At 53.6% G+C, this 12211-nt stretch overlaps 3 protein-coding genes across 7 annotated transcripts; 2 read left to right on the forward strand and 1 right to left on the reverse strand.

Annotated features, from left to right (window-relative positions):
- Positions 1-1141: 1141 nt before the first annotated feature.
- LOC133154065 (PR domain zinc finger protein 12-like) lies at positions 1142-5434 on the forward strand. The gene is made up of 6 exons (XM_061278452.1): positions 1142-1406; positions 2321-2386; positions 3823-3947; positions 4045-4200; positions 4352-4466; positions 4614-5434. The coding sequence occupies exons 1-6, from the start codon at positions 1142-1144 to the stop codon at positions 5084-5086; spliced, it is 1200 nt and encodes a 399-aa protein (XP_061134436.1). The 3' UTR covers positions 5087-5434.
- Positions 5435-6431: 997 nt separating this feature from the next.
- LOC133153982 (transcription termination factor 1-like) lies at positions 6432-9871 on the forward strand. Of its 4 annotated transcripts, XM_061278343.1 has the most exons (11): positions 6432-6655; positions 6940-7517; positions 7613-7737; positions 7834-8019; positions 8125-8200; positions 8283-8407; positions 8497-8692; positions 8813-8899; positions 8976-9041; positions 9220-9305; positions 9379-9871. In XM_061278343.1, the coding sequence occupies exons 2-11, from the start codon at positions 6988-6990 to the stop codon at positions 9654-9656; spliced, it is 1755 nt and encodes a 584-aa protein (XP_061134327.1). In that variant the 5' UTR covers positions 6432-6655; positions 6940-6987; the 3' UTR covers positions 9657-9871. The 4 variants fall into 4 exon arrangements, with proteins under 4 accessions (XP_061134327.1, XP_061134325.1, XP_061134326.1 ...); XM_061278341.1 differs by having other exon boundaries at positions 6854-7517; positions 7613-8019; XM_061278342.1 differs by having other exon boundaries at positions 6865-7517; positions 7613-8019.
- Positions 9872-9996: 125 nt separating this feature from the next.
- endog (endonuclease G) lies at positions 9997-12114 on the reverse strand. 2 transcript variants are annotated; one of them, XM_061278347.1, is made up of 6 exons: positions 11924-12112; positions 11334-11527; positions 11097-11238; positions 10873-10982; positions 10695-10776; positions 9997-10267 (listed from the first exon to the last, which is right to left on the reverse strand). In XM_061278347.1, the coding sequence occupies exons 1-6, from the start codon at positions 12077-12079 to the stop codon at positions 10076-10078; spliced, it is 876 nt and encodes a 291-aa protein (XP_061134331.1). In that variant the 5' UTR covers positions 12080-12112; the 3' UTR covers positions 9997-10075. The 2 variants fall into 2 exon arrangements, with proteins under 2 accessions (XP_061134331.1, XP_061134329.1); XM_061278345.1 differs by having other exon boundaries at positions 10873-11238; positions 11924-12114.
- Between the last annotated feature and the right edge of the window lie 97 nt (positions 12115-12211).

Genomic DNA, 12211 nt, shown 5'->3' on the forward strand with positions numbered 1-12211 from the left:
AGAATGGACCTCATTTACAAGTAAAGGTGCAGTGGTGTGTTTCAATGTACAGTGGTGTGTTTCAAATGTTATTCAATTGAATCAAGAATGGGAAATGTATGCATGTAAATCTGACTTGTGAGTCAGTGCCTTAGCGTCATACAGTACGTTTGTAAATCTGACCCTGAGTCGGTGCCTCCCTCACCAACCCCAACCCTCACCGCGCGTCACTGGTCCACTCGAAGTTTCATGTTGACTAAACGAGGATCGACTTGACTCGTGTTGCGCGGCGCATGCGCAGAACCCGCAGCCAGCTCAGTTCACTCCAGCCCTCTTCTGACATTTCAAGAAGATTCCGGCCACATGGATGTCTGCAAGATTGCCACCATTTATCGCCTTGAATTTGGCCTCGTTAGGCCTTAGATTCCCATCTTTTTTCCTCGATTGCGCATAAATGGCAAGAAAGGGAACAGTCGCCATCTTCATGGGGGTTCTTCCTAATTGGATTACCCACCTGACATTCTCGCTGCTGCTCCCTTTCTCCTCCTCCTCCTCCTCCTCCTCCTCGTCATGAGCGCGATCCTTTTCCACTTGACTCATACATGGTCATTTCCAACACCCCCAATTAGGCTAAAATCATTGCCACGCTATTTCATGCATAATTCTTCCAATTCCACACACACTCACACACGCGCGCACGCACACACACACACGTGCTTACTTTGCTATACACTACACCACGCACGCATACAAATACAGACAATGAAACACACCACTCCCTTTTAGACACACACACGCACACGCATTGAGATACAGTGTGTGTATACACATTTTTAGACACAACCACATGCACTGACGTTTGAAGACACACGTATACATTGAAACACCGCCCTCCGTTCAGACACACGCACACACACTGTTCCCTCCCCCTCCTGCCAGTCACTCGTGCACGCGCGCGCACACGTATAAAAGGTAGCGCGCGTCTGGCTTGCGCTTCATTTGCTTCTTTTCATCTTCAACTTGTTGACTTTGCAACTCGCCAAAACAAGCGCAAATCGTTGTTCTTTTTATTTATTTTTTTCGCAGGGGTGCCAGCGAGGGAGGTCGAGGGTGTTTTTGCATCGAATTTCTATTTGACCTCTCTCCCGCCTCGTTACCCGCCATGGGCTCGTCGCTTCCCGCCTACTCGCCGGGGTCGGGGTCGGGGCCGGGGCCGGGGCCGGGGCCAGGGCGCAAGTTTTGTCTGCCCAGGCCTCCCGCTGGCGCGCCGCTGTCGGAAGTGATCACGTCGGACGTGGTGCACAGCTTCCTGTACGGGCGATGGAGGCGCGTGCACGGCGAGCAGCAGTTGACGCACGAGGCCGCCGCAGGCGCGAGCCCCAAAACCGCCTTCACCGCCGAGGTGCTGGCGCAGTCCTTCTCCGGAGGTCGGTCGATCGATCGCAAATCACCTTCCTGATCATTTTCCTTTCGTTCATGGCAGGGAATTAAGGGAACGTTGTGTCGTATATAAGGGGATGGATGAAAAACAAAACAAAAACATTCGTTCGTTGAGCATCTTTTGGAAAAGGGTTTCTCATTTCAAATGAAGTAGAAATGTAAATGTTGCAAATTTGGAATTTAGTGTTATCACTGACAGACGAAGATTGCTTTTTGTTCGGATCCGTTTTTGACGATGAAGATAAATAGAGTACCAATGTGGTTTATGGTAAATAAAAATGTCCCTGAATTTCCCAAATGTTTTCCTTTATCTAGAAACGTTGAAGTGAACATTTAAGATTCCAAATGAACAAGCGAAGACAGAAAGACTAGTTTGCAACACTATTATTGTCATTGTTATTATTATTAATTTAATTCTTATTATATTTATATCACTAAAAAGATCAATTATTCCTATTATTATTAATGAATATATTCGTAAATGTTTGCTCACAGAAACATATTTCGTGTATTTGTTGAAAGACTCGAAAGTCGTTCTTTCTTGAATGCAGATCAAAATGTTGGTCATTAATTCCATTTCGCTTGAGTTGAAGAGCAAGTCAGAAGTCTTGGGTTTGTTCAGATTTTTTTCTCAAAGACAATATTTTTTCTTTTCTTTTTGTAAGGCCAAAAACTGTTGGCGTCATGGTTGCTGGGCCGCCCGCGCAAACATTTTTAATTGGATTTTTTTTGTGTGTGTGTGAAATTCGTTTGATTATTTTCCATATTTCATTCCTTTCGATGCGAGCGACTTTTCCGTTCCGTTGTTATTATTATTTGAAACGTGCCATTCGAAAGCCAAATAGTTTTACTGACAACGTGTGCGCGCGCGTGTGTGTGTGTGTGTGTGTGTGTCCCACAGAGGTTCAGAAGTTGTCCAGTTTGGTTCTTCCCAGCGAGGTGGTCATTGCGCAAAGCTCTGTCCCAGGTAAGGGTCACGCATGGAGCGCAAACCTTCCTTAATTCGCTCATCTGCCGACTTGATATACGTTGAGGCGAAAAGCAGTTAACGTTCTGATGCGGTCTAGTGACGTTCATTCTTATAAGTCTTAATTGTTCCCCCTCAAAGTATCCAAATGATATTGCGTGTTGGTTTCACACGTCCCCCGATTTTTTGGATTGTTTTTTGTTTTGTCTTTTTTTTGCCATATACTGTCATGCTGTGTGTGTGTGTGTGTGTGTGTGTGTGTGTGTGTGTGTGTGTGTGTGCGCACGTGCGTCCGTGTGTGTGTGTGTGGTGAAATTCGACACAGGACCGTGCATGTTCCTGCACTGATGAATTTGTTGAGGCTCAGTCGTGCATGGATTTGGCGCTCTACATGAGAGGCAGCCGGCCCGGCTCAAATGAGTTCGAAACTCTAGATTGGATTTGCGAACCCTTTCGGAACTCAACGGCATGTAGAAAATCGGCCGTAGCAAAAGTTGTAAATCAAAATATCTTGCAAGTAAAATGCAACCGTGCTAAAAAAGAACAAGGTTTGATCTTTGAAAGATGAAACGGGGCTGACCGACCGGAGCGTATACCGGACCGGAACGCCATGGCCCAAATGAGCAAAAAATAATAATAAGAAAAGATACAACAGACCTTGAATAAAATGAAGCGTGGATTTGACTCGATTAGTTTATTTCGGAAAGTACATAATCAACATTGATTACAATTTCATTTTACATTGTGACTTGACGAAAAGGGAGGGAGAGAGGGAGGCGGGTTGAAGCAATTTTGCTGATCTCGTCCCGTCCCGATTTCAACCATGCCAGACGCACAAGTACTCAGAGAATATTAAAAATGATTTATTCTGATATGTATAATACAATTGACATTATGTTAAAAAAAATGGAGTAAGTAGATTTGTTTCGTTCAATAATAATTTCATTTTTTCAGTTGCATCTACTTGAAATATTAATTGTTAAATCAGTGTTGCATGCATCCAGCAGCAGCAGCAGCAGCAGCCTCCCATTGGTGTATGAATGTGTGTGTGTGAATGGGCGAATGTGAGGCCTTGGAAAGCGCTTTGGGCACCAAGCGTGGTGGAATTATTATTATTATTATTTTTGAACAGCTCAATTTTTGGGAGCGGTTTGAATTTAGAGTTATTATTACATAGAAATTTTGAATTAAATCAACTCCATTTTATACATGAAATCATGGTACTCCATGTATCTAAGTATACTATCTGCTTAAAATCAATGAAAATGAAATGCCGCACCGCGTGCACTAACTATGCCGCCGGCATGCATTTTCAGAAGAGCATTTTTGGATGGCATCTGTTTTCATGTGCCTTTAAGACGTTTGCGAGCTCGTCGTCTCGTTGGCAGGCATTCACCGTTTGAGTTGTGCTTGTGGGTGTGTGCGCGCGCGTGCAGGAGAAGGTCTGGGAATCTTCTCCAAGACTTGGATCAAGGCAGGTACCGAGATGGGTCCGTTTACGGGGCGCCTGGTTTCTCCGCAACACGTCGACTTTTACAAGAACAACAACCTCATGTGGGAGGTAAGCACGCACGCACGCACGCACGCACGCACGCACGCACGCAAGCTCTTTTCCAGCTACAAACGCATGCCCAAAGCGCCTCTCGTCTGGATTGTAGGTGTTCAACGGCGACGGCGGCGTGCGTTTCTTCGTGGACGCCAGTCAGGAGGAGCAACGCAGCTGGATGACGTACATCAAATGCGCTCGCAACGAGCACGAGCAGAACCTGGAGGTGGTGCAGTTGGGAAGCGCCATCTTCTACAAGGCGCTGCAGGTAAGTGAGCCTCATTGGCACCCGGCGCAACCCAGGTTCGCCATCCCCGTCGGTGTAACGTCACCCGCTCGCTCCCGCTCCCGCTCCCGCTCCCGCTCCCGCTCGCTCCCGCTCCCGCTCCCGCTCGCTCCCGCTCGCTCCCGCTCCCCAGACCATCCCGCCTGACCAGGAGCTGCTCGTTTGGTACGGAAATTCCCACAACACCTTCCTGGGGATTCCTGGAATTCCAGGAGGCGACGACGAGCAAGCAAAGAAAAGCAAGAGCGGTAAGTTAGTTAGCATTAGCAGCCTAGCGGACGGCCGAGGCCAGCGTAGCGGACTCAATTGGACTGCGGGCCAGCCTGCCATGTCACTAGCATGCATGTATGCATGCATACGTATGCATGGCATACACGCCTTTTCTTCTCGTTTAGACGAGTCGCTCGGCTGCGAAGTCTCCACGTCGGGCTCGGGGGGTCTGGGCCGCATGCGCTGCGTCATTTGCCACCGCGGCTTCAACTCTCGCAGCAACCTGCGCTCGCACATGCGCATCCACACGCTGGACAAGCCCTTTGTGTGCCGCTTCTGCAACCGCCGCTTCAGCCAGTCGTCCACGCTGCGCAACCACGTGCGCCTGCACACGGGCGAGCGGCCGTACAAGTGCCACGTGTGCCAGTCGGCCTACTCGCAGCTGGCCGGTCTGCGCGCCCATCAGAAGAGCGCCAGGCACCGCCCAGCCACCGCAGCCGGGGTCACCGGAGCCGGGGTCACCGGCAATGGAGCCGGTGCCGGAGCCGCCGCCGCCGCTGCCGCCGGACGGGCGCTGCTGATGGTGCGCGACCAGCGCTCGCCTCCTCCGCATTCTGCTTCCTTGGTCCACCACATTCCCGCTGCTATGGTGCTCTAGACCAGGCGGCAAGGCGCGAGTTGCTCACCTCAAAGTAAAGGGAGTGAGTTAGCTGCAGCGTTAGTGTAAGCGTAGCAGCGCCTACAATGAATACTCTGGATGTTAGCCCAGCATGCTAATGGTTTTTATGGTTTTTAAATGTTTTTCCCCGCCACGGTGCTTGAGACGAGATGGTGGCACCAAAGTGTTGCCATGAAGCTGCCATTCGCAACTAAAAGACTCACAATGGAACCATGGTGTACCCTCAAGGATCAAAACGGAATTGATTCCTAAATGAAAGAATACTTGACCTGACACCTCAAATTGAGAGAGAGAGAGAGAGAGAGAGAGAGAGAGAGCGAGAGAGAGAGCGAGAGAGAGAGAGAGCGAGAGAGGGAGGGAGGGGGGGCGAGAGAGTTCAACCTGCTGACGCATGACTGCACTACGACTTACAGCAGCAACCGCGTGCTGAAATATGCCGACGACACGACTCTGATGGGTCTCATCACCGAGGGCGACGAGACTCGATACAGGTCGGAGGTTGACCTTCTGGCCACGTGGTGCAGGGACAACAACCTCGTGCTGAACGTCAACAAGAGCAAGGTTATTGTTGTTGACTTCCGGAAGGGTCACACCCAACACCTGCCACTGACCATCGACGGTGCTGTGGTGGAGAGAGTGAGCAGGACATTTACACCTCCCATCTCACCCGCAAGGCGACCACGATTGTGTGTGATGTGAGTCACCCCGCTCACTCTTTGTTTGATCTTCTGCCCTCTGGGAAGAGAGAGGTACAGGAGCCTGCGCTCCCGCACCACCACACTCACCAACAGCTTCATACTCCAGGCTGTTAGGATCCGGAACTCTCTCCCCCCTCGGCTGTGTAACCTCCTGTATTTTCGCGCTCTATTCTGCTGTATGCACACTTGCTCCTCTTATTTATTATGTTCTGTGTTTATTTATTATTTATTCATCGCTCTTATTTATTCATTGTTTGTGCCCTCTTGTTTTTACTTTTTTGTGCTGTGTATATTGTGTACTATGTCTTGTCACCGTGGGATAGTGGGAAACGTCATTTCCATCTCTCTTGACATGTGAAGAAATTGACAATAAAGCAGACTTTGACTTTGGCTTTTTTTTAAAATAACTGTAATGCTGTGAGATGCAACGAAAAACAAATGAGTACTTTCATGGTCCACTTTTTCCATTTTCATTTTGTTCATGTCCGTCTGTCCAGCGTCCGCCCGTGCCTTCTCCTCCCTAGCTTAAGCGCGGCCTTGCCCCGACAAATATGGCGTCTGCGTTGACGTAGCTTTGCGACGCGGATGGATGACGCAAGAGGCTTCTGCATACCGGAAGCAGTCGACTCGAGCGAGACTCGGAAGGAAACACAAAGTTGCCGAGCGCGGGGCGCGAGCGTTGTTCCCCGCTAGACACGTGTTCGCTCACTACAAACGTGGAATGAATTGTTTTCTTTTCCCCCCTCCAGCATCGTCACGCATCAAACTTGAGCTTTTTCAACGTGACAGCCAACAATTTGACGTCGGAGTTTGCTCGTCGAGTTACTTTCGTCAGTCGAGTCAACTTCAGGTAGCTAAGTGCATTTCCTGCACACTTCATTTTCACATTTCACCTTAGTCACAAGTTAATGTTCAAATGTTGAGGGAGACTCGTCTCACCGGAACACTCAATCAGTCTGTCAATCAGTCAATCAATCAATCAGTCAGTTCATTTTGATCTTTTAGTCGTTTAACGTGGTGTTTCTCGTTTGCTTTTTTTATGGTGGAGTTTGTCTGCAGTTTTCTATTGTGTGACAAGAATTGTGAGCCCGGACCAGATGACTTGAACTCATGGGTGAACTTCTTCTTCTACAGAGGAAGAAGACGAAGACAAGAGAATTGTTCTCCTTGTTTGGCTGATCAATGGAGGCAGCGTTGGGCTCATGTGGCTCGCCGCCGTCGTTTCCCGTCGGCCGCCGCTCGCCGGTGCCCAGCCTCGGTGATGTCCCTACGCCCGAGATGAAGAGGAAGAAGAAAAAAAGTACACAAGAGGACCACGGCCTTCTTCCGGCTCGCAAAGGCACAAAGAAGAGGAACGAGACGGCAGAAGGAAGAGACCAAGAGGACGGGATTCCTGCCGCCCAAAAGCCGAGGAAGAAAAAGCGAGACAAACGAGACCCGGTCGCTGCGGTTGTGCAGAAGGCCGAAGAAGAACGAGAGGACCAAAAAGATGACGACGGCGTCCTTCCCGCCGAGGCGCTCGCCCGCAAAGCCAAGAAACGAAGAAAGGAGAAAATCCCAGAAGCGGACAAAGACGACGACCGTGTTCCTCCTGCCGACGTGCGCAAAAAGAAGCGCAAGAGAGCAGAAGAAAGCCTCCTAGTCGCTGACGGCGAGACGGAGGAGAGCGTTGCCGTGGCCGCCGACGGACACCAGCTTGACCGAGCTGACTGGTGAGTGGAGCGGGCGCGCTAAAACAACGGCCGGATGGACTCCTGACGTGATCTGGCAGATATCAAAGGAGGCCGGCCGCGTGCGTGTCTTGCAGCTTGGACTCCCGTTTGGTGGCTGAGTTGGAAGAGTTTGTTCCCAACGTGAGGAAGAGAGCCGAGTCGGAGATCAAGACCCTTCTGCGTCACGACCTGGAGCGCTTCCGAGTCTTCAAAGAGCAAGGTCGCTCGCCGTGCGGAAAGAACCCACGGGGCTCTTTCCAGAAGATTCCCGGGTTCCTCACCAATGTTGCACCTCAAGCCCGTCCTCTCCGTGCAGGCCTGCGCGTGCGTTGGGGCCGCTTCACGCACGAGGAGAATGTGCGGATCCGAGAAAACGTGGCGCGCTTCCTGGCAGTGACGGGCATCGCCTCCGTCGACCAGCTTCTCTTCCCGCATCGCTACGAGGAGCTGCGGGACGACATCAAGAGGCTGAAAAAGCAACACGGCTTTTTGGAGGCCATCGGTGAGATGAATGGGAGGCGCCTGAACGTCTGCCTGCCTGCCTGCCTAAGGCCCGCCCGCCTAATGCCTGCCGTAACCCACTGCCCGGTGTCGTTGTGTCTTGCAGCTGAGGGAATCCCCAGACCGTGTAAGCAGGTGGTGACCCGGGCCGTCAAGCAGGACCACATGAACCACATGGGAGAGTGAGAGCTGCCGCCGCCGCCGCCGCCGCCGTCGACACACAAAGCGCTGCCGAGGCACGCTAACCTTGCCGTGGCCTTTGAGGTTCACCGAGGAGGAGCTGGATCGTCTGGTCAAGTTGCACACGCTCCACGGCAACGACTGGAGCACCATCGCCAGGAAGATGGGACGCAGCAAATTTGCCTTGCAGAAGCGCTTCGTCAGCATCGGTGGGTTGGTTCTCTTTTATCGGCCGGGGCGAGGACGGGGCCTCCCACACACTCGCTCACTCACCCTGCAAACGCTTTGTCTCGCTCAGCGACGGGGCGAGGCCTGTGGACGTCGGAGGAGGAGAGCAGGCTGGAGGAGGTGGTCAAGGCTCACCTGGAGGCGCTGGTTCAAGGAGCCGTCGGAGACGCCCGTTTGACGCTGCGTCAGCTTTGCGCCCGTTTGCCCTGGATGGAGATCAGCCAGCACGTGCGCACCCGATGCTGGACCCAGTGTCGCGTCAAGTGGTCAGTGCGCATGAACAGGGCCGGTGCCACCCACTGCCTTTCTCGACCGACCGTATGTCTCCGTGTGGCTTGGAGGCTTTTGGAGAAAGAAAAGCTAACCGGTTCCGTCTTGCCTTTCAGGTTCTGTATCCTGCAGACCCGGCTGTCGCAGAAGAACCCCAGGAAACCCCCGGAGGGACTGAGGACCAGGCTCCACCTGATCAACACGTACGTACGGTCGAGCGATTGATTGACGGACGGCAAGGCTGACCGCTCCCGACTCGTTTGTGTCCCTGGACCGCAGGCTGTACGCTTTGAACATCGAGGACGCTTGCGACATCGATTGGGATACGGTTTCCAGCATCCTGGGGTGAGTTGTGAGTCGCGGCGACAGCTTCTGACCCCTCGGCGCGGCGACAGCCTCTGACGCCTCGGCGCGGCGACAGCCTCTGACGCCTCGGCGCGGCGGCAGCCTCTGACGCCTCGGCGACAGCCTCTGACGCCTCGGCGCGGCGACAGCCTCTGACGCCTCTGCACTGCGCTTTCAGCGGCGTGACTCCACTCTGCGTTCAGAAGCTTTTCCGAAGCCTAAAAGTCCGCAACGTTCCCGACTGGCCTCGGCTCTCCTACGGAGGTGGGTGCGGTTGGCGGCGGCCTCTTCCTGCCACTTTGCGCCCTCTTTTGGTGACCCTCTGGCCGCCCTGCAGAGATCATCGACTTCCTGCAGGAGCACGTGACGCCGCGTCTGGAGAAGCGGCTACGCCGCTACGACAAATGGCGGCAGGAGGACGAGGCGGAGCGCCCGGCGCCCCCCAACGACTCGTACTCTCTGTCGGACATCTTCGTGGACGAAGAAGATGGCCATTTGTTGGAAGTGGATAACACTCGGCCTAGCAGAGGCCGATCCAAGTGCGGCAGGGAGTGGCCCGAAGCGCAGACCCCGCTTGAGGCCACGCTTGAGCCCACGGCGACGCCGCACCCCTGATCGTCCCGAGCGGGTGGCTGACTCGGTTGCATCTGCTGCTCGTCCCCTCCCATTGCAAAATGCTGACATCAGAATTGGCTCAGAGAGTGTGTGTTCCCGCGTCACCTCACCTGCCTTTCCGTGAGGCAGTCGCGCTCTCTCTGTGTTTTATTGGCGGTTGGCCATTGTTGCCGCTGGCGCCATGCTCTCTGAATACAGCTATTTTTCAAAGCCAACCTGTTTCTCAGCTCTTCGGCCCGCCGCGCCTGGAATGAACACACAGTTGTCGGATGATAAAAAGAAACAGTGTGCAAACACACTGCTTGGCGCGACCAAAACGCCTGAGGAGGAGACAAACAAATAGTCTTTTGCCTTGCTTTTATTTTTGCAGAGTTGGCCACGCCACGGACAAAACTCCCACCGTGTCTTCGGCGCTCGGGCTACTTGCCGGCAATGGCGCCGCTGGCCCGCACGATGTTGGGGACAAACAGGAGGCCCGACGCCCTCTCAATGGTTTCGACGGGAACCAGGAAGCGCTCCAGAGGGAGCGTCTGGTCCACAGCCTCGTTGGGAAGGACGTATGAGCGCAGTTCCACGCCCTCCTGAGCGCCGCCGCGCTCCAAGATCAACACCTGGGACGGCCACACGCATGTGACATGAGAATTGAAGACTACGCAAAGGAGAGACCTGTCACTGCGGCCGCCATGTTGAATGTGGCGTAAGAGCCTTGACAAAATGTCCTGCCTCATCATTAAGACCTGAGCATTGACCGCCATCTTTGTGGAATGACCAAAATAAGAAAAGACACCATGAGCACTTGAAACGCCCTCAAAGTCCTCCGCAACGAAAACATTGCTGACAGATGGATGAGCACCCTGGTGTCCGATTGTGAACGATTCCAGGTTTGGTGTCTACTGCTCCCTGGTGGTCGAGGGACACACACCGGAAGTAACAGCAGACTCATTCTTTGGGTCGGTCCTATGGCCTCTTCAGACAATTCCCACATTCAAAATGGCGTGTGCGCAGCAGGCGTTCCTTTTGGATCGGACGCTGGCTGACCTTAAAGAAGTGCGTCGGCACGGCGACGTGGTTCCGACCCACAACTTGGTAGCGCACGTATAGTTTGCCGTCAGCTTCCTGCCTGCACAACGGGTGAGCGCGGCAGCCGGCGCCTTGAGTTTCCTTGTCGGCCGCAGTCGTTACTTGGCGAGCCGCCGTGACGAGAGGTCGCGCTCACCTGGGCAGATAGAGTGGGCCGGTGCACACGTAGACGTTGGCGTAACGTTTGGTCAGCGAGCGACACAGCTTCTCCAGGTTGTTCCACGCGTTCTGGTTCAAGTGGGGGTTCTGCACACGCACGAACATGTGAGTGAGTGTGCAGCACAAATGCGCAAGTGAGGAAAGCGCGTAGCACAAATGCGCAAGTGAGGAAAGCGCGCGCGCGCGCGCACGGGCGGGCACCTGGGGGGCTACGTTGCTCAGGTAGAAGGTGTCGTCCATGGCCTTTTGGCTCCACTTGTGATTAGCCGCCGCTGCCATGTGACCTCTGTCGAGGCCGCTCCCCTTGTAGTCGGCGTTGGTGGCGCGATGGAAGAAATGGACACTGCGGGCACGCACGCTGACGCTTATGCCCAAATGTCAGAGCGGCACGCACGAGCGCCGGGCACGCACGAGCGCCGGCCGGGCCCACCCACCCACCTGTCGTCCTCCTTGAAGTCGCAGCACGCCCTGTCCGCCGCCCCGCCGAGCGTGTCGCCGCTGAGCCTCTCAATGACCCACGCGGGCGTCCGGGTGCGCGGGTCGTACGAGCTCACGTAGGATTCTCTCGTGCGGATGTTGGATAGCGAGGGGAAGCCGTATTTCATGACGGCGCCCCCCGAAAACCTGCTCAACTGCAACAATTAAGACGCATGATCTTCCATTTCAGTTCAGATTCGCCAATTGGTTTTGAGCTAGTAGCTTAAGTGGGCGGGCGTTTTGACGGCGAAGCGCTGCCTCCGCGAGTGGAAACGCAATCGACACCAAAAAGTGTCTCAAAACAGTGTCGAGGAGTTGTTCAATCGGCCACACCGAAGCGCCTTGCGTTTTGTATTGCAGTTCGACATCTTGGTGCTGAAGAGCTAATTGCGCCCGCTCCTTAGGTCTCCCACAGCGCCAGAAAAAGTGGTTTCGTTTGATGGGGAAACACTGACAAATTGGTTCCAGATTGGTCCGTATTTCAAAACTAGAGGTCTTAGCGTATGCTTGAAATACCAAACAGGAGAACACGAGCAACTCTATCCACGCACCGTCAATTCGGAGGCGGCGTGGACACTCGGTACCGGACCCAGCGGAAGGACCGGCTGCAAACCCTCCTCGCCACCCGAAGGCCTCCACAGGTGGCTCGCCGTGGCGCCGACGGCCGCTCCGAACGACAAGGTCGCTAAGGTTCGCCATTTACGCATCGCGCCGGTCGCGCTCTAATGACGTCGCCGGCGCGCGCGCGTGCAGCCGCTGGAAATGGGGCGTGCGCTGGTGATCTCGAACAAGCTGCTTTGTGCCGGAGCGATGGACGATTGCCAACTTTTCCTTCAATC

Source organism: Syngnathus typhle, linkage group LG5 (assembly GCF_033458585.1).
Source record: "Syngnathus typhle isolate RoL2023-S1 ecotype Sweden linkage group LG5, RoL_Styp_1.0, whole genome shotgun sequence".
NCBI classification, from domain to species: domain Eukaryota; kingdom Metazoa; phylum Chordata; class Actinopteri; order Syngnathiformes; family Syngnathidae; genus Syngnathus; species Syngnathus typhle.

Bases quoted from the DNA above. Each gene is read 5' to 3' on its own strand.
- LOC133154065 (XM_061278452.1), top strand. From the start codon at position 1,142: ATGGGCTCGTCGCTTCCCGCCTACTCGCCGGGGTCGGGGTCGGGGCCG. The intron at 2,387-3,822 runs GTAAGGGTCACG...GCGCGCGTGCAG, and splicing joins TGCGCAAAGCTCTGTCCCAG to GAGAAGGTCTGGGAATCTTC. The intron at 3,948-4,044 runs GTAAGCACGCAC...TCTGGATTGTAG, and splicing joins ACAACAACCTCATGTGGGAG to GTGTTCAACGGCGACGGCGG.
- LOC133153982 (XM_061278341.1), top strand. From the start codon at position 6,988: ATGGAGGCAGCGTTGGGCTCATGTGGCTCGCCGCCGTCGTTTCCCGTC. The intron at 7,518-7,612 runs GTGAGTGGAGCG...CGTGTCTTGCAG, and splicing joins CAGCTTGACCGAGCTGACTG to CTTGGACTCCCGTTTGGTGG. The intron at 8,408-8,496 runs GTGGGTTGGTTC...TGTCTCGCTCAG, and splicing joins GAAGCGCTTCGTCAGCATCG to CGACGGGGCGAGGCCTGTGG.
- endog (XM_061278345.1), bottom strand. From the start codon at position 12,079: ATGCGTAAATGGCGAACCTTAGCGACCTTGTCGTTCGGAGCGGCCGTC. The intron at 11,528-11,923 runs GTGCGTGGATAG...TAATTGTTGCAG, and splicing joins ACGCCGCCTCCGAATTGACG to TTGAGCAGGTTTTCGGGGGG. The intron at 10,268-10,694 runs GTCAGCCAGCGT...TGGCCGTCCCAG, and splicing joins TGCCGACGCACTTCTTTAAG to GTGTTGATCTTGGAGCGCGG.